Source organism: Wyeomyia smithii, chromosome 1, assembly GCF_029784165.1.
Source record: "Wyeomyia smithii strain HCP4-BCI-WySm-NY-G18 chromosome 1, ASM2978416v1, whole genome shotgun sequence".
In the NCBI taxonomy this organism is placed as follows: Eukaryota; Metazoa; Arthropoda; class Insecta; order Diptera; family Culicidae; genus Wyeomyia; species Wyeomyia smithii.
In genome coordinates this window covers 206,390,871-206,411,590 of record NC_073694.1, presented here as the reverse complement: position 1 = coordinate 206,411,590, position 20,720 = coordinate 206,390,871, and the positions used below count along the sequence as shown (strand labels likewise).

At 36.8% G+C, this 20,720-nt stretch overlaps 1 protein-coding gene across 3 annotated transcripts in view; it reads left to right on the top strand.

The window, feature by feature from the left end:
* LOC129718119 (homeobox protein abdominal-B) overlaps positions 1–18,740 on the top strand; it is a 44,842-nt gene extending 26,102 nt beyond the window's left edge. For 2 of the 3 annotated variants that reach the window (XM_055668548.1, XM_055668546.1), the window contains 7 exons: positions 6,646–6,701; positions 7,883–7,934; positions 11,684–12,046; positions 12,286–12,476; positions 13,143–13,296; positions 16,177–16,391; positions 16,454–18,740. In XM_055668548.1, the coding sequence (XP_055524523.1) occupies positions 6,646–6,701; positions 7,883–7,934; positions 11,684–12,046; positions 12,286–12,476; positions 13,143–13,296; positions 16,177–16,391; positions 16,454–16,642 (1,220 nt within the window). In that variant the 3' untranslated portion in view covers positions 16,643–18,740. The remainder of the gene's footprint in view (positions 1–6,645; positions 6,702–7,882; positions 7,935–11,683; positions 12,047–12,285; positions 12,477–13,142; positions 13,297–16,176; positions 16,392–16,453) is intronic. The other variant, XM_055668547.1, reaches the window with a different exon arrangement.
* The last annotated feature ends 1,980 nt before the right edge of the window (positions 18,741–20,720 follow it).

Genomic DNA, 20,720 nt, shown 5'->3' with positions numbered 1-20,720 from the left:
TTTTCAGACCTACATTAAAAGAAAAAAAAGAGAGGACATTCTCTTGAAAATAAGAGATTGCGAACTGTCAAAAGAAATACAAGATAAAATAGCGAACTTTTCCAGATAACAAGGGAGTTGCAAAAAACTGTAATTATTAAATTAAGATAAATACCCACTTTTTATATTTCATTTATTTTTTGTCTACATTTTTTATTGCTTTTGTTATTATCAATTATGTTATGAACAACTTTTTTTCATTTCTTATATTTCCCTGTAATTAATTTTTTTTTTGATAATTGGCTCAAGAAACCTTCGGAGTCAATTTGCTACCGTATTTCTGCGAGCTACATGGACTGTCTCATCAGTTAGAAATGACTCTTGAAAGTTCTCTGACTTGCAGACTCGGGTCTGCTGTAGAGCTTCGAACGCTTAACACTTCAAGCTAGTTACCCCATCAAAGAGTAGAAGTATAGAAAAATAAAGTTTTTTCAAATATTAAAAAGCAATAAACTGTTTACCACAATGTGAGAATCTCAAACTTTTCAATTTTAACCTAGATAAATAAAAAAGGACGACAAAACGAAACATCCGGTGTGATTAGGTGTTTCTCATATTATTAGTTAAAACAAATTATCAAATACTTACATATCAATTCCGAAATATCGCGACATATTCATCAACTCTGCGTTATTTATTTTTTGACCAAACAAGCTTTTTAATCGAGTGAAGTATTAAGTTTTTGCAGTTTTTCAAAGCACACAGAATATATTTTGATACCCTACTGAGTAATTGTAATATCATAATGATCACAACTAAATAATCACAACTGATAATCACAACTAAAATACATAGTCGAACAAAAAAAAAACAAACAAATTTAAGTAAAGATTTCTTAAAATGACAAGAGAAACGCATATAGACAAATATGCACACAATTATAAGTATATATAGGTGGTCACAAAATTGTATATATTTTGATTTAGATCTAACTTTGAAGAATCTTTACTTTAAAACCGATTTTCAACGCTCATTAACTTATTATTTAGAGAAATAAAGTGTTGAAAAATAAAAAAAAACATTTAAACTAGTCGTATTTTCATGTTTTTATGGTGCTTAAAACTTGCAGGAAACCTTTATAAAGAAAGTTCCTGTATTCACCAAAGAAATGCAAAAATAATCAAATTTATCTGTTACTAATATTTTTCATGAGTGATTTTATAAAGAAAGTTCCTGTATTTACCAAAGAAATGCAAAAATAAACAAATTTATCTAATACTAATATTTTTCATGAGTGAGGTTGAAAATGACACTAAATGTATTTGATGAAAAAAAATTAGAAAAATTTTGAATCGGAAAATAAAACCAGTGTAATTGTCTAAAAAAATCATAAAAAACGTCTAATTTCAATATTTTCCGGATGTTGTTTTCTACCATAATCTCTAACTTTTGAGGTGCAATACACCCTCTTTGCAACTTACACTCAAACTTTCTAAAAAAATTAATAAAAAAACTGGAATTAATTATTCTTCTCACATCAAAACACTCACACAAAACAAATTAAAATAGAAGAAGAGTTGTATGTAGAGTCACGACCGCAAGGTTGACATAGAACAACATAAGACCGTTTATTACATTACCTACATTTTTGTATTAGAGAGTGATAAATCACAATAACTTTTATCCAACACCAATCAAATAACACTCTGGAAATAATGTTCCTGGAAAGTTTTGCTGGAACCGGGATGATATTATTAAGGCCGTAAATCAACCCCAGTTGCCATTTTAATTTTTTTCAGAGCCATCATATTGATTTCAGATATTTGCGCTTATAGATAGTGTTGGATAATAGTTATCAACATTGACAAGATAGTCCATCGTAATCTTAGTATATCATTTAAAGAATTCGAGATCACTCCCGAATGCAACAATGCAAGTGTTGCAATGAACAGCTCCATGTAGTTCTACGTCAGCCTTGCGGACGTGGCTTTGCACACAACCCTTCTGTTACTTAAACTAAAAATTAGAGGGCAGAGTTTCACTGGATGGATCGTCCATCCCAAAGCTGACACGGAAAGTCTGCCACTGCCGATGCCGCTATTGAAGTGTGATAAATGAACGAAAGGACAATTTGTTGCTCAATTTAATATCATAAGATCAGATATGATGCCGACCGCATCTCTGTGCTATCCCCGGCAGTGAAAATCAGGCACTGGAAAGTTGTTTTCACATCGAAGTTTGACGGCTGCTAGATTTTGATTGCCAACATCCCCGTTTGTGTGTTGCCAAAAAACTGCAAAGCTTTTCACCGCAGGAAGTGCTGGCCAATGCACCTACCACTATCGCACAAAGGCAGCTTTTTAATAGAGGTAGAAGTAGTACCGCTGATGATGCAACCACTACTGCTGCTTTTATCCGCTGCAGGTACCCGCTGCTGCTTAGTTAGAACCGTCCTTGTGGCCATCCACTAGCAAAGTTATTCGTTTGTTTGATTGATTGATTTCTTTTGAGGGACTTCAACCCCAAAAACGGTCATTTTTTCTTGCTTGTTGATTTGAGCAGAAGCAGGCTCTTGTATAGCCCAAAGAATGCATACCCGGTTTACAAGGTATGAAATTCTGTCGACCGTGCTGCGCTTGGGAAAGTAAGCCTAAGCAATCAATCATAGGTCTGCGTATCAACAAGGCCTGACAATTCTCAATAGTACAATAGTTCGAATAATCCAATCGATTGCTGTAAGAACAAAATCCATTGAAAACTAACCGATTTATTAGCATTTGAACTTGGACACTTTTTTCCGTTCTTAGATTTTCGTTTTACATCCCTATGTAGCCGAACTTTTTGAGAGACGTACATATTCGTAAGCCAAAAAAAAAACAAAAAAAGAGTACAATTGTTTATCTTAGAACTTTATTGTTAAACAATTGTATGTCAACAATAAATATTTTCTCAGGTTATCTTACACGCCAGTTATCGTACTGATTCTCGATTCTAGGCTCGGGAGACACTGTTAGTGTTAGTAGAATCATAGCGCTAGCTTCGCAATTGTCATGTGCAGTTCTGTGAAGGTCGAGTTCCGATACGGAACGAAGCACGAGGACTTTGCTTTATGACAACAATAAAACATTTTACGCTTTCAAATTTTGTATATGTTGTGTAGAATATCTTCAGCTTTTCGGAAAAAATCTAAAAGTAGGCTCTTTGTGTATCTTACACCATAAAAATTACCAATTTCGGAACTTAATTTCTTTACAAACTCGTATCTTCAAAACAAAAAATTGATATGGTAAAATTCTCTGCTTTCCACAAAAAATATTTATTTGCAACCCTATTCTTACGTCCTGAGTTGTCTTCTCAGGTACCTAAAAAATTTTTCTATCGTGCAAGCAAAACACAAATTAAGCCACCTTATGGTGTGATCTGTCCTTTCCCAGACGAACTGTATTAGTTATTAAAATATATAAGCATTTCTAGTAACTTAATGTCAAGTTTTTTGATAAGCTTTAGATAACTGTAATATTTTTTATTCGCAGCCATAAGATTGTTTTAAACGGTATACTACTACTTATAGTATACTAGAAGTTGAAGCGTGGCTTTTTTTTCCTATGTGTGGACTCATCACTGCGACCAGAGACATTTTGATCTATTGTGATATTGTCCAGGTGTTTTCTGTTCATATTATTGGCAGTATCATTATTGAAGTGAATGATACGCTTTTTTATATCCGTGCTTGTGTGTGAGAGTTTACCCTTTCATTTCAAGCTTACTGCTCTACTATACCGCCGAGCCTCTTTTCTATCCTACCAATTACAATTCCCTGAACTGAGGCTATACCAAACGTTCCTCTCTGGCCAGGTTTATTCTAAGAGGGACTTTTTATGTCAAGAGGAAGGAGTCTTATCGAAACCTCGTTCCTCCTACGAAAACCGCGTCACAATCATAATTCCCTGAAGAGGCACTCAATGCTACACCTTTGGTCAGGTTTATTATAAGTAGGACTCATATTTTTGTCAAGAGGAAGGAGTCTTATCGAAACCTCGTTCTTCCAGCCAAGACCGCGTCATAATTACAATTTCCTAAAGAGGCTATCAATGCTACACCTCTGGTCAGGTATTATACGTTACTCAGAACAGTTTTATTATAAGAGGGACTTTTTTGTTAGGATGGAAGTCAGCAAGGGTACAATAGAATTCAGCTTGAAGGAAGGGTATGTAGTAGAGAGCCTGAGAATGAACCCATGTTAAAGTCCTTTGACACCCAAATGGCCTGAGTCTACTAAGATTCGAACCCACGACCACTAGCTAATCAAAGCGAACTCTGTAACCTTGCGGCTACGAAGCGTTGCTTAGTATAAAAACTGAACATACTTAAATGACGTAATATTTTTTTCATGATTTTTAAGCACCCCCTCCCCCCTCGTAGCATTTGGTCACAAAAATTAAACCCCCTCCTGAAAAAAACCTTGCATTCGATTAGACCCCCCCCCCTTCGCCGCTTCTGAAAAACGTACAAAAATACAAGTAGTCAGGTTTTTTTACGCGTTTTTTTATACGCGGACTTTTTTACTAGGTTTTTTCTACGCGGATTTTTGAATTACCGCGGTTTTTTACGCGGATATTTGAATTACCGCGGTTTTTTTACGCGATACCGCGCTAATTCAAAAACTTTTTCGCGAATTTTCGAAACAACGTGGGTTTGAAACCAGAAACGTTTAAGTGTTTATCTAGTAGAAGACTTAGTCCAAAAAAAAAAACACCGCCCTCCGAAAGATCCGTAATGATCGTCAAAGAGGACAATTTTAAAAACTGGTTTTAGAGCGTCTCGGGTTTTTTCAAAACACTTCTTGCTACTTAACTTTACGCGAATTTTTGAATTAACGTGATTTTTTTTACGCAGATTCATGAATTAACGCGGTTTTTTTACGAGGATTTTTCAATTAGCGCGTTTTCTTACGCGGATTTTCGAATTAACGTGGTTTTTTTCGTGGTTTTTTTTACGAGGTTTATCCCTCGCGTAATAAAAACCTGACTGTAGCATACATACAAAAATATACTTGAGAATAAAACTGTGTCTAATTCAATTTATTTACAACTTATAGACTCGTGACTTCATCTTCTGCTTCGAAGGGCTTGTGTTTTGGTATAAGGAGTAAAGGTGTTTAAACAACTTACACATTTAACTGCATAATGCTTTCTCGGTAAAGTAAAATACCGAACTACTTGAAAATATTTTAGTTTACCGTTGTTCGGTAAAAAATTTACTGAGGAATCGGAAACTTAACGTATTTACCGCAAAATCGTAAATTTGTTTACCGAAAAAATCCATAAAACCGAAAACTTCCGAGTTCAGTAAATTAAAATACCGAATCTCGGAAACCTGACATTATTTAACCGAGATTTCGTCGAACAAAAACGCTCTTACCAAGATTCCTGAAAACTGAGCTGTCAGAATAACGCGTGTTTCAGGACACACACTAACAGTTTTTCGTGTCCGGGTTTAGAAAGAAAAGGAACAGATTTTGCGACTGATTATTATTATATAAAAAAATCTGCAATGATCTGATTGACTAAAATATTGAGTGAGTATACATTATTTTCTCTCAGAGCTTGTTTTTTGCTGCAAAGAAAATTCGAAGAAAACGATTAATTCTTTCTTCACTCAATTTCGCAGGTTATCAACTCTCTTCGCAGGATGGAAGTTGCAGAGTGATAGATGTTTGTTTGTTTCATGGAAGCAATAAAACTCTCCAGTTTTTAACAATGCTGTATTTAATTGAATCAGTTGACTTAGTAATTAATAAAATAATTTGTATATTTAATCGTTTTAATCATATTCTGAGTTATCTAAAAAAAAATCGCAAAATACGTGCCTCAGAGAATTTCATCGAAGTTCTCGCAATAATTTGACAGTTCGAATCCCAGAGTAGCTCGGCGAAACATTACCGAAAATCTCGTTAAAGTTTGACAGGTTTTTGATTTTTGCTTTTATATAATCTCGGTGTTTTGATGTATTACCGAAATTTTTACCGAGATGTCAGTTGTTGAAAACTCGGTAATTTATTTTACCGTACTCGGTGATAATATCTAAGTGTGTAGTATGATCCATGTCTGCAGAAAGCACAGAAACTATTCCGGAAATGAAACGAGTGTCTCGTAATTTTCACTATTAAAAGCTACAAAAAAGCAACGATCTTTGTATTCAAAACAGTTTGGAAATGTTTGGAAAGCCAAGTGATTGTTTATGTAGAAGAGCTTTTAGAAGATTTCAGTATGGCACAGATAAAAACATTTCGGCAGATCTCGCTGCAATACTTTGTGCAATGTTTTAGTGTATTTTTAGCATACATTTTTACTGCAAAAAAATCAGTCTTTAAAAAAAATGCTACGTCGATGTTACTACAACCCCCCCCTCCCCCTTTGTCACAGGTTGTCACAAAATGATGATATCCCCCCCCCCCATGAATGCTACGTCATTTAAGTATGGTCCCTAATTGCAATTGATGCATGCATAGCGTTACAATGTTTTTGAGTCTTTACGAACAGTTGAAAATAATAAGATGTGAAATCATCGCAATATATAGAAACACACTTCATATTTTATACAAAGATGATGGCAGTATATGTTCTGAAGAGTAATTATCTTGATTATTTTCCTCTTTTTTCGCAGAGAGCAATGACAACTACTATCCATCGCTCAGAGTGAGTGATTTAATCATTCGTAAGGTGAGTGAACTTGGTTTCATATCTTTGGATTGAACCGTTTCGAGGACAGGTTGCCGGGAGCAGTTACTGGAATATGACCTGCGCAATATCCTCAGTTTGCTATCGAACTATCGACGGGATGCAAAATGGAGTGTCGAACATGGTGCAAGTGAAACAGAACATAGCATCCTGTTCAGAGTTTAGCTGTTGCCTCAAAGAAAGATGCTAATGAATCAATTATATCGTTTTACTGCTTTCTGCACCATCTCTTCATCGGTCTACCGGTGATGGTCTGTTCATGGCATTGCATTGATTGTTAATACCGTTATTATTGCGACGGCGCCGTCAGTAATGATGTTCCAACCATTTTGCGAGTGAGAGTGCAAAAAAAAGTATAACAAACTGTGTTTTGGCAGTAAAATTAACCCGAGACGACGTGACAATATGAATTGTGAATAAGTATCGGTTGAGATATGCCGTGCAACATTGTCTTGAGAGGATCAATGAAGATGTATGTCGACTGGGATTGAGACAGTCTGTATAGTTCTACAGCTTTTATTCTGGATTTCTGTGCTCTCAAAGTTTCGACACTAATTTGAAAATTGAGCATCAAGATTAGCTGCTAATGAAAATATTGATGTGTCTGTTTTCAACAGGTTTAACGTATGCCAGATTCGTTCGTGCTGAAACACGTTGCGGTTGAGTATATATACATATTTTAACTATGATTCGAGAGACTGAAAAATAACAGACTTGCTTGAGTAACGACATACAGAAAAGTAGCAAGTTTTAGAAGAAACGTCGCTCGAATGTCGCTGGATTTAATTTATGACCTTACATTGCCTTTGGTTTTACCTCGCCAGTCAACTGCCTGACGCTGACGTCGGATTTTTTGTCGTCGTGAACATGCATACTTCTTCTTTCCGGCACTGGCAGCTATTTGAAGAGTCAGGACGTGTAAAGAATCTCAAAATATTTAATAAAATGTATAAGAACGAATGAGACGGAACCAAGCAACAGCGCGTCGGAGATAAAAGCAAAAATGGCGACGTTGAAAATAAACATGCTACATGTTTTCGGTACAGAAAACATGGCCTCCGACTGAGTAATATTTCTCAAACAATAAATATTGTTACATTGCAAAAAAACTTCTCAGTCAGTTTGTAATGGTTTGTAATGAACACTGTTTTATTTATTTGCAGAACATACCCAACATACTAGGTCGGAACAGCATTCTGGCTAGCGCGGCTTACGGTAAATACTTCTATTCATCATTACATTGCTTAATGTCAGAAAATATTACAATACGTTATTTATTTACTAGCTCAGTTGCATATTGTCTGGACGATTATTGATCGTCGTCACATGATCGCTTGCACCAAAGAACAAATATAATTGTCGAAATTTTTGGATTAATAGTTTGTCTTCACATCACGTTGGCTGCTATTGCATAGCGGTGATTAAATCCCATTGCGATGGCGTTGTCCTTTCGTTTAAACCTGCTGTTTCATGTTTTACTCGTTTCTTCGTTCGCGCAATTGATGCTAATCATCATAATTTATGTCTTTTGTGTTTTTTTTTATCATTTTCTTCTTTCACGTACCGTGTCTCTTCTTTTATTTTCAAGTAATTTGTATTCCTGCTTGCGTATACAAGTTTTTCCATGTTTCTTTTTCCTCTCTTGGAACGCGAGTAACATTTAATACCGTTGCTGCTATTTCAAACCGTCTACCGTACGTACGCCTCACCTCTTCAGCGTCGTTAATTCAATTCAATGGTCCAACCAAGCCGCCATTTTAGTAGTCCCGTCAAGAGCGGATCTTGAAGCGGCATGGCATCAAAAGACGAGTCTCATCAGCAACCAAAAGAAGAAAAAAAATCAATGTAAGAAACAACGCGAAAGGCAACTCAAACGCACACAAAATGCCAATTCCACCAAGTCGAAATTGATGATTGCAATGAATGTGCTTTGTGTGTCTCGACATCATCCTTTTTTTGTGTCCTATCATTCTTCTATGAAACCGGAATTTAACGATTTCAATCACGCTGAAACGCGAACACGCCATTTTGCGCGAGTTTCAGTAGTACCGAGCAACACACGTATTCTTTCGATTCAATGCATAAAACTTGGAGTGATGATTTTAATTTGGCGCGTTGAGATAATGTGAGGCTCGCTTCGTTAGTGCAAGTGTATGACGCAGAAGTGCCGCTAAAAAAATTGGTTAGTTCCGTAACAGACAAAAAAACTCAACTGCAACTAAATGACACAGGTCAGACGGTCAGTAGATAAAGTCCGCCATAAGTGGCCATCAAAACAGCTCAGCTGACAGTGGTGAGTTTTTTTCTTTGGGAGAGATAAACTCGCGGAAAAAAACTACTTTTTATGATGGTTCAAAACAAAATCGAACCTGAATTTTACTAAAAAATATTTTTCCACACATTTTTTTCAGTTATCGTAATTGTTGGAGGTTCCAACGCGGAATTGTTTTTATGATAAAATACCCAAGGCAAAGCTGCTACCGATAATTTGGGTGTCTAAAACGATGTGAACAAAACTTACGCTTTTTCCCTCTTATTTATATCTGATTTATAAATCAGCCTATTAAATCGTAAATATCGTGTTTAGATTCAGGATCTTGCACTTCAACAAAGAACAAGTTTGTCGTCACCTTTCCGCGCTATTTCACACACAGCATGATCGTAAAGAAATTCGTTCAATAATATCTTCTATAAGGCCCTGAACCTATTCAGGAAGAAGGTAAAGAAAGGGCCTTGAGAAAATATGCTCACAGTAATAAATTGATAAATTATGGTTTATACGTGTATGCATGTCCATTAGTGTTTTATACTTTTATGGCATGGTTGATCAGTCAAGGGGACCGTGCTTGAAGGCACATCTATACTTTTATGTACAGAATAAATTGGTTCTTTCGATGCAATAGTTAACTTGCGGAAAATTATCAATCTCAATGTAAATGTCAATGTAAAAAGTATGATATAACTCCGTAAATTTACAGGTTTATTTTTGCACGTGTTTATACAACAGATATCTGTTGTATAAGTAACATTTTAATTGATTCTTTAATGACTTAATTACAAACAAACTTTTTTCGCGCAGAAAAATAAAAAAAGTTTATTCCTCATGGAGTAGCAAATTTTTAGAGTAGCGAGGCGAATTGTGACTTTGCTGATTTAGGATGAGTATCGAGGTATTAACATGTGTCCAGCCTTTGTGTCAGAGGTGTTAGTTAAGTTCCCAGTCGCAAGATGGCTAGCATGGGGAGCAAAAGTTTCCGTGCTTTCCTACAATGAACACAATGTAATGAAGGAATAGCACAAACCGTGTAAATACTATACTGTATGATACAAACCGCAGTTCGCGGTTTTATGTGTGGATCTCGCAGGAGAGCATCGTGAGCGCGCACGCGTAATACGCGAGGAACGTCAAGGCAAGGCTCTCGCGATCGCGCGGCTGACATAGCAGTGGGTTGTATGCTACGTGTGTTCTCTCGCGTGGTCGCCTGCTATGCTAACGTCGCCGCCGTAGAGAGCGATACTCGCATACCCTCTTCCGTGGAAATATTGTACATGCTATAGTGTTGGCATAGCGAAAGAAAAAAAAAGCACAGAGGGATATGCGAGTCGAAAGAGAGTGCAAGCATACGAGTCAGTGTAGTTTACACGGTATAAGTTTTCTTTTCCACTCTGCTCTCCTGCACCGAGACAGTCTTTTGGTTCCCTTTGCCTCATCAGTTGATACGTTCATACGTCCATCCGTGTACAACGCGCGACGTTTGATCACAATGAACAGACACTGAGAGACGGACCGACTGTTGTTCAACACTCGAAGATTTGTTTTTCAGTGTAAGACTGAACCTCTCCAAGTTAAGACACAATCGAAGCATCTCGACGGATCTTTTCACGCTCACGTGAGGAAGTGTGGAGTGTCGTAGTGCATAATCGCTATAAGCTCCACCGTGTGGCGCAGTGTCCGGTGTTTCGAGTTCATAGCTAGAGCAAGCGGTACGTCGCGGAGGTATTCTATCGTTAGTTTATCGAAAGAACGTAAGGGAAAACGTCGTGGACTCTGCTACTCGTCTTGGTTGTATCTGCGTCGCCGTTGTCGTTTCCGTGCCGACTGTGTTTAATGCACACTCCCCTCTTTCCTTGATCTACATAGTGTTGGGGGGCAGACAAAACTTGAAAGGCAGCATTTTTAGGGTTGCTCGTTTTTGTAACGACGAACTGCAGTCGATTGGCCGAAGCTAACGTACAAGTGATTTTTTGAAGCAGCAGTGATCTTCCGAAATTATGCATGTTATTTGATGCAACTTTTTTGATAACTTTCACTCAAAGATAGCAATACAAAGTGCAATGGAAGCAAGTAACTAATAACTGTACCAATCTGAATTGTTACAAAATAGTACGTGAAGAACAAGTTGAGAGTATTTTTTTTCCTTTCCATTTCAACAACTGTTTTGGCGCAATCGAAAAACTTCCCTCGCCAACGAATTGTGATCAACCTGTCGTCCCAACGTCATAATCGCCGTCATCGCATCGTTACATACTGTGAATCATCGCCGTCGTAAAATGATAATAATAAAAATAAAATAAAATCATAAAAATCTATGTTTGGTGTGTGAAACAAAAATAAAATAAATGTGTTTTATATACATTGGTGTTAAATGCTGATCGATTGATTTATGATGATCGAAAATCAATAATAACAATTTGTTGTCATCGCATGAATCGTGAACCCGAACTTGAACTCATCAATTGGTTTGTTGTGATCTGTGCTATTGAACCGAACCTATTTCGGTGAATCAATCCTGATTTGACCACTGAACATCTCACGGCAAAACGCTGATCCCTGCTGGGATATATTTTTTTGTGTAACGGTTCAAAAAAATCTGCAAAAATTACGATCACTTTGTTAAATCATCCACATCACACCTCTGACCTGGCGTGCGCAATATACCACGATCCCCACGATGTCACGGCAGGGTCTCACGCTGCTGCCGGGGCCTGGTGGGGGCAGCACTCCCATTCGGTGCACACGGCCGGTGCTGCCATGTACGAGGACCCTTCCGGGGGTCAAACAAGTGTTGGCGGCCGAAGTCCACCGTCTCTGCAAAATACCACCCATAGCTCAAACCATATCGTACAGCAACAGCAGCAAAGTCAACAGCAGGCTGCAGCACAACAACAGCAAGCACCAGCACAGGTGCCACCTCAAGTTACGTCACAGCAAACAAACTCTTCCTCAACCGGCCAGCAAAATAGCTCTGTGGTGTCCTCCCAAACCCAGATTGTTGCACCCTCAACGGCTAGTGAATCCCCCGCTAGTGTGAGCTCGCAACCTTCAGGTAACTACTTATTTTGTTCATTTTCTATACTCTACAACTCGTTTTTCGTACTCCTTCAGTTGTATCTCTTGATTCTATTTACGTATATTCCGCTCTAACCTTGTTTACGTCGTGTAAAAAAAATGCTAACAAAATTTAGAATGAGCTTTAATTTTACTACTCTCGCAAAATCAATCAACTATTTTTAATTGTCAAATTTTAAAACAACACAATTCCTCGTTATACAACATTAACATCAGGCCCTATTCATATACCAGCAAAACGTCCAGCATTTGAGACCGATTCGTCCCGCCTGCGGCATTCATATCCGTGGGGATACGACTCGGGTGCCGATTCAGCGTATCATCCACAGTATGGACCGTACGGGTTAGGAGCCGACATCAAACCCATGTACTATCCGGGTTATCCAACTGAGGCCAACTTTCAACCAGTGAGTTCATATTATACAGATAAAATTTTTGAAACTTATATTTTTCTGCATGCTAATTTTTTTTTAACGACTCTTGTAATGGCACGTTGGCTTCATTTCAAAAACCGTTGCTCTGTGAAGGCAGATGATTACGAATTTTTTTTTGATCATGCAGTTTCATATATATTTACAAAAAAAAAAAAACGCTTTAAATTCTGTTAGTTAAATTCAATTAATTTTTATACCAAAGTTACTTAAAATAAATTGTTATTAATAATTGTTAATAACAATTATTTTGATTGACATTAGTATTTTTTATTGCCATACAACAGCTAAATGCGTTGAGATGATCGTATATCGCATATATCAATATAGAATATTTTATGCACATTTTGAGGACTAAATCTCGAAAGAGAAATACAGTGGTATAAATAAGATTAAAATTTAAATAAAACTTTACATTTAGTGAAAGGTGAATAATTGTTGTTCTTACCAAACAATAATTAAATGTAACCATTTAACATGAAGTACAGTTTAGAATATCGCTGAACACTTTTTCGTAATAAGGATTTATATATACATGGAATGAATTTTTTTACCAATTTGCCCAGTTTTCGTGCGATCTCTACCACATTAGTTTGCATTTTATTGTAGCCTTTTCTGATTCAGATTTTATGCTTTCCGCAGCATCATTACTACCCAAAGTACGAACCTGATGCGTACATCGCGTCTAGTGAACGTACACGTGCAGTGACGGCGGATGCTCCTTCGATACAGTCTAGTTACGATACGTACAATTCTACAGGCCTGCGACCGTACAGTGACACATATCCTACTCCCGGTAAGTTGCTAGTATTTACAGTGATTAACACAAATGACTGTCCAGAGTATATGCGGATTGAAGTTGGAACACTTCCAAAGAAAAAGTGGAGTTGGAAATAAAGAGTGGAACAAGAAATGCCACTGAAATGAAACTATATAGCTCTGGCTTATTTGATCTTAGTACTTAGTGTAGTTGTAATATGGCAACTGGGCAACTGGGACATCGAAAATTTTTGAAATAGTCAAGTTTAAAATGATAGTTTTTTTTTAAGTTTTATCGCTTGTCGATAGAACTTGTTGATTACAGTAGTCAACACAGGTGTTGCTCTAAAGCTCAAATTGGAAAAAAATGAAAGATTTTAGGGTTTCAACTGCTCCTGTGAGTTTCGGTGCGCTAACCACTAACATTTTTTCAGTTTTCTTGTAAACATAACGTTGAAGAGACGAACCCGGCGAGCAAATACCATGCGACACTTTGAAGTTGACGCATTTTGACAATGGCTAGGGGCAGCAAATTTCACAGGAATGGTTAAAAAGCTAAAATCTTTCAAGGGCAACTATTTTGAGCTTCAGGGCAGACTTTTTTCGCTTTTGTTGACCAGTGTTATGTTCTATTACTTGGGAAAATGACGAAGTCAAATGTGTCTTAAAGGTCAAAGTGTTGCTTTTCAGTTTAGTCCGTCTCTAATAGCAAGCAAGTGTTTACTATCTGAATTATTCATTGCGAACCAGAGTTGATCTTACATTATCATTCTTCGAGAGCAATTTCCCAAATGGCCAACCAATGCCTGGGGAGGTGAATATGGTGTCAATGCTTTCCATATGCGAACAGGAACACGAGATACAGAGCAGCGTTTGCAGTACAGTGTAAAACTGAGAGGTAGAACGAAAAAGGAGAAACGGAGAAAAATTGTGCCTTGCGCAGAATGGTCTGTTTTCTTCTTCGTTGGAAATAACTGGGATTCGGAATTATTATGTTCAATTCTGGTTTGAGTTATGCTCTTCGAATTGGAGTCAGGGGATTTTTTAATAATTTTTAAATTTATTTCAATTTCAGTACCAGAAGAAAAGTTTCTCAATTGAATTTTAATTTTTTCTGAGTTTAACTATAACATTACTGGAATTTGCAATAATGAATTGGATTTGAACGGAAATGTTGTTATTATTTATTGACTCTTTGATTTGGTCTGCTGCATTGTGTACTTGTTCGGTTGTTTGTGTTTATTTTAGCTACTGTAAACTGAAACTGGGTTTGATGCAGACATGTTCTAAAGCCGTTTACTCTGGAAAACTCCATTGATATATCGCACCGCTGTTTACATTTCGGATCGGTGTTTCGATGCCATCGAATGTACTAAATTTCCTGTTTATCTGTTCTGGGGAGGAGCCGACAAGTAAACCAGTTCTCTGTTCAACTTGGTTGTCGGTTGGCTGATTGACTTTGCATGGAAAAATAAACTGAACGATATCTTGATGTACAGCAGTAATAGGATTTATAAACAATAAAGCAAAAGACCTTTTTTCGATTTTTATAACGTTATGTTATCTGGGTAATCAAATGCATTTTTCAATAAGAAAAAGACGTATACTTTCGAAGTCAACTTTATAAACTTCTTGTTCAATTTCTAATTTGTAGATCCATAAGGAAAAGCTATTGTTCCAAATTCTTTGACCGATGACTGAGGGTATAATTAATTGCTATTGGGCTTACTTTCTTTCTACAGGTTATTATTGAATTATAAACAATAACTAAACTTCACGACTTTGCTGATAAAACTGTGCCAATTGCCTAAATTTGTTCAAATTGTGCTTTAGGTAAACACCTGTTGAGTGATTACTACGCTCATAATGTTTAATATCCAATTTACTAACCATAACAAACCTCTTGCCGGTGTTCATCACTTCCTTAGCAGTGTGCTCGTTATTGGGTTTAATTGCTAGCTCGCAAACGATGTAACAACAAACACTTTTTTTATTGAAATTATGGCAATTAATTTAATTTTTATGTTTGGCAATAATTCATAAAAAAGATCGTTTAAGCTCAAGCCACAAAGCAGTAGCAGCAACAAAGCTGTCTCGAGAAAATACACTGAGTTTGCGATGTAAAAACTGGGCAAAAATATTCAAGGTTGTGTATACTAAAAAAGTTGCATTCATAACTGTGTCAAAACATGTACCTACGTATTGGTGTGTTTTGCTATTGGGTGACCGCGGAGGCCGGCAACATTCCGATTCTGCCGTTTTTATGATCAAGCCGAAACATTTATTGTTACAGCCTGTTTATTGTCTGTTCGTTTAGTAGAGTATCCCCTTTCTCGCTTTAACATTGAAACTGTAAGAAAAGGTTTAGCCAGAAAGAAGCTATCAGTATTCGCACTGCGATGACAAATGATAGCAATGAGGGATGCTCAAAGACAGGTGATAATCACCTTTATGAGCTAGCCTTTAATGAATGATTGAATTGTTAAATTAATTTATCGCCCGCTCGCGGATGAGCATGAGATGAGGTTTTCGTGTGCCACTGAATAAGTGGGCTATTCAAGAACCTATATCGTTAAACTGGCCATTAAAGAGAGAAATGGCTTTTTCAAATGACCGTCACTTATAGGTTGCGGAAGCTTTATTGGCTGGGTTATATTGGTCTTGTTTTGACGGCAAAAAGGCGGTATTTTTTCACTCGTTTTTTTTTTTGTTTTGCTCTACTGGTTCGGTTGGTGAATTAGACATACTCATTATTCACGCGACGCTAAAGTGCGCTACTTTGTAGTAAAATTGCACCTTCAACTAAAGCTGTGCTACTGCGAAAAAAAAACAAAAACTTCCGATGGTAATCAGCTCATTAATGGACTGTTTGTTTTTTCTTCATTTTCATGCCGTCGTTTCGGAAAAATCAACTCAGTGGGTTCAAGTCTTTCCGTGGGAGTTAGTGGTGTAGGTTCCTGTACACCTTCAAACCCACTTGAATGGACTGGCAACGTGACGGTGCGGAAGAAGCGAAAACCTTACTCAAAATTCCAGACACTTGAACTGGAGAAGGAGTTCCTATTCAACGCCTATGTTTCCAAACAGAAACGATGGGAGTTGGCTCGCAATTTGAATCTTACAGAACGACAGGTGAGTTTAGTAATCTGCAAGTGATTGTGAATTGATATCAATGACAATATATTTATTTTTAGGTTAAAATATGGTTCCAGAACCGACGGATGAAAAACAAGAAAAACTCTCAGCGTCAGGCGGCACAAGCCAATAGCAGTAGTAGTAGCAGTTCCAGTCATAATCACGCCCAGCAACAGTCACATCACAATCCGCATCACCTAAACCTAGGACTGGGCATGCCTTTGCATGGTTCGAAAATGCATCAGTGACCCTTGGAGCATCATCAGGACGACGCCAATGGACAGCTGAAGATGGAAATGTGTGACGTCCCGACCGCACCAATGTGCAACCATATTCCGCATCCTCATTTGATCAATTATCACCATTAAGATGATTGATTCAGAAGTGAGGATGGAGGCGAATTGTGTTTCACAATGAGCATTAACCGAAGCTCCCCTTGATAATACGTAACAAATGCGCTATTAATAACGTGCAAGCAAGGCCACCAATATACAGCTTCTGCAGAGTGTCGTCTGTGCGTGGAGAACGATTACTAAACCATATATTTAATATGTAGACCATATTGTATGTAAATAGTACAAGAAAGTTGAATTGAGGTAGGACAAGGAAGATTGCGGAGGAAAGCTTTCTTCGAGAATCTTGCAGAGAGAACAAAAGAAACGCAAAGTTAGTGACTAAAAATGACACGGTGAAATTTATTGCTTGAAAATTAAGATAAAGATTAAGACTAGCGGATTATGAATAGGGAAAATTTTCTTTCCTTGCCTATTATCAAACGTACAAGTGAAAAATTTTATGAAGGCAAAATCATGTGATTATAATTTTAATTGAATAATATTGGTCCTTCTGTTTCTTCTTCCTTACGCAGTCAACCAGTGGTAGAGTTTCTTAGCCTAATTTTGTTGCTCAGTTTTTTTTAGTTAAAGCGAAAATAGTTTATAGTCTAGTACTTTTTGTCGTGATTTTTCCGATATCATTACCAAATGTGTAAATCTGTTGAATGAGTTGTGAAACAGTGGGTAACAAAAAGGAGGTTCTTATATTAGTTTTATAATATGAGTTGAGATAGAAGAGTTTAATGTTCCTGTTGTTTCGATCCATAACCGTTCTCGCGAGTAAATACATTGTTCAGTTTATCGTAAGCTATACTTGGCTGGCTGAATGTCGACATCTGGTTTAGTATAGCTTACAGCCGAATAATGGCTACCTCAATAATATTGATTACTGTTTCCCGTATCATGAAGGTGTTATTCAGTTGGTTTTAATTAAATTGTGTTCAGCTTAAACTGTTTTGCTCATTTATATACACCTTGCTGCTCTATCTACAAAACGAAACCAAAATAATCTAAAGTGTGAACATGCTCCCCGCAGTTAAGAGTGTAATCCTTCATGCTGCCTCGTCATCTGTTTGAGTTGGATTGTTAAAAATGGTTTACCTACTGTCCTGTTTAAAATTAAGAAAACTACCGGGATGATTGCAAATTTCTTTTACAGTGAATAAAGTATCTAATTTATGTAATTTTATTTGTACATATACCGTATGGGTAAAATTAGTTTCGATATAATATTAACAAATCTAGTAATAAGTATAATAGTGCTAAAGTAGTGTTATATATTTCCAGGCAGGAAAAAATCTCTAAAGAAATTGAATCAGAGCATAGCATCACATTTCATAGATATAGCCAACAATACAGTTTTGACATTATCAAACGTGCTCAAATTTTCACATAAAACCATGCAAATAATTTTATTAATGATATTAGAAAAATCTTGTCATGTTCGAACTTAACAGAGAAACCGAATCGTACTGTCAAACACCGCTACCTACTTAGAGAAGTTGGTTACATGAATTCCGTTTAAATCCGTACTAAACTCTAACTCCATGCCCAGTAATAATACATTACAGTAGCGAACCTCTCTCAGACGAATTTCAGAAAAGAAATCAAAATTTCTCGCTTCGATTTACGAGTAGAATTGTTCCACCGACACTTATGGATCCATGAAGAAAGTGTTGCTGGAAAAACAACAGTTTAAAAAGTTTCCAAATTTGCAGGCGAAAAATCATGTAAATAGTTCCCTCTCGATTAGAATGAAAATTAATCTTTTGAATATTATAGTAAACGCGGACCGTAACTTTAAAGTTGGAATGCACTACGAGAATGACGCGGTACGATAAAGAAGTACATCCAAACTAAGTCTAGAGAAGTGATTGTAGTGAAAAGTAAATGGAATAAAAATGAAAAAAAAAAACATAACTGATGTAGTAAGAGAACATTTTAACAATTGTAATTTAATTAGTTTTAATGTAATAACTTTAAATAAACGTATTAATATATTATTGCAATATCATTTGTTTGGGGTGGGTCGACAAATTTTCATCTATTCACATTCACAAGTTTTCCTCGATGAATAATAACAGTGGATTTTGAAAACGATTTGACGAGGAAGCACAAAAATCTATTTTTCAACGTTTTTGTGCGTGTCAGAGATTTCATGACTGGGGTTACGGCAAATTCACGAAAATAGCCATGCGTTTCGTTTGTTTCAGTATTTATGGAGACGCCATGTATCCCAGCTGATCTAACAAACCGATCAGTGTGTGTTCAAATATCTACCTACTGTGAGAGTTCTAGTTTCACAGTTATAGCAAGCTGCTTATTATTAGTTTATTGCATGGTATTTTTCATTTGAATGGTACATATCAATGTTTTTTGAGGAAGAGATGATTCAACTTCACATCAGCCGTCAACGATTCTGGCATGACGTAATTTTAAAACTAGTTATTTCGCAATATGCATTTGAGTCATGACGGTGTTTAACCTTGGTAAGTTGTTTCTAATTTTGCTTCTTAAATTGGAAAATATGTGTGGCCCATGGTTCCCTAGAGTTTTGCCATACGAACAACGGAGCATTAGTTGAAATTCTACTGCAGCTGTCTTCGTTTCACATTACCACTGCCAGACAGTGGGAGAGAGATAGGTTCCACACACGCACACGTTCGTTTAAAACAAAATTGTATCTTCCGTTGTAAGTTGAATTACCTAGAGATATAACATGCAGTATGGGCTATAAAACGATATTGCAATTATGTCGTCCTTTATGAACAGAAGTACAATCAGAACTTTATAAGAATCAATTCTAGCACTGGAAGTTGTCATTGACTGTTATAGGTACGAAATAAAAAAAAACTTGGATCTTGTAAGCATGTAATGTCTCAATGTTTGTTGTTTTCAGTTCATAATTTTAAATTATAATAATTAAATTTTATGTACATATTTAGATACGATATTAAAGTGCTCGCGACTGTGAACAAAAAACCATGGGATATGAGTGAAGGAAATCACATGAAGTGCCCTCGCGGCTGGAGGTTTTAATTATATTAAAAAAATAATATACGAATTAAATAACTAAAAGTTTTGTGCTTCTATTGTATGTCTGTCGTCCACCCCACTTTCGAATCATCTCGTACGTTGTAGCAAGCAAAACGTGTTCTATTATTAAAAACTTTACCCTCGTCCTGCGCGTTATCTTGACTGTCGTCGTTTGCCAGTAACATCTTCAACATAGAAGAAAGCAAAAGGGGCTAAAACCTCGTCGTCTTACATAACAGCAGGCAGCATCGCGGTGCTTGTTATCCATTTTAACCCGTGGGTTGGGAAATTGAAATACCGTGTTAACAAATCTTTTTTCGTGTGCCGCCATGACTTTTCAGGCCATGCGACGCCCTCCGGTTCACATGTCGATACCAAGACAAGAGGGATGTGATATCTTCATTAATATTGTTTTTGTTTCTACTCTAAACGACATTCTACTCCAGCCGATTGAGGGAGGGTGCAAAAGGCATGCTGTTGTTATTTTTTTCCGCTGGGTTTCTACTGCTGTTCGTAATTCAACACGACAAGCGAGGGTGCATAATTTGAGTGGGATGCCTCGTGGATAAAGTTTTGGTTAGGGGAATTTATTCCTGGAAAATTTACGCTTCAGCGTTTGTGCACATGCGACGCCAGAATTCTTTTGTATGTACACCAGACGTGTAAATAAGATGGCGACGGAAAATAGGAAGAGAGACAGCCTTAGTTGTTGCAAAGTGTATGTATTGATTTTTGTGCGTTAAATATAGCTGGTGCATAGCATAGTGAAGAATAAAATTACAGCGAAACGAGAAAATAGAACCTAAGGAATTTATTTGAAATTACTTATCGAAATTTTGTAAGTATATTCTTATCAATTCCCTTTAATTTTATTCGTTCAATTCATGCGTGCGTAGCTTACCCGTGTAGACTCCGACAGGACTTGGTATAATTCCGAATTAAACATTAGAGTCCT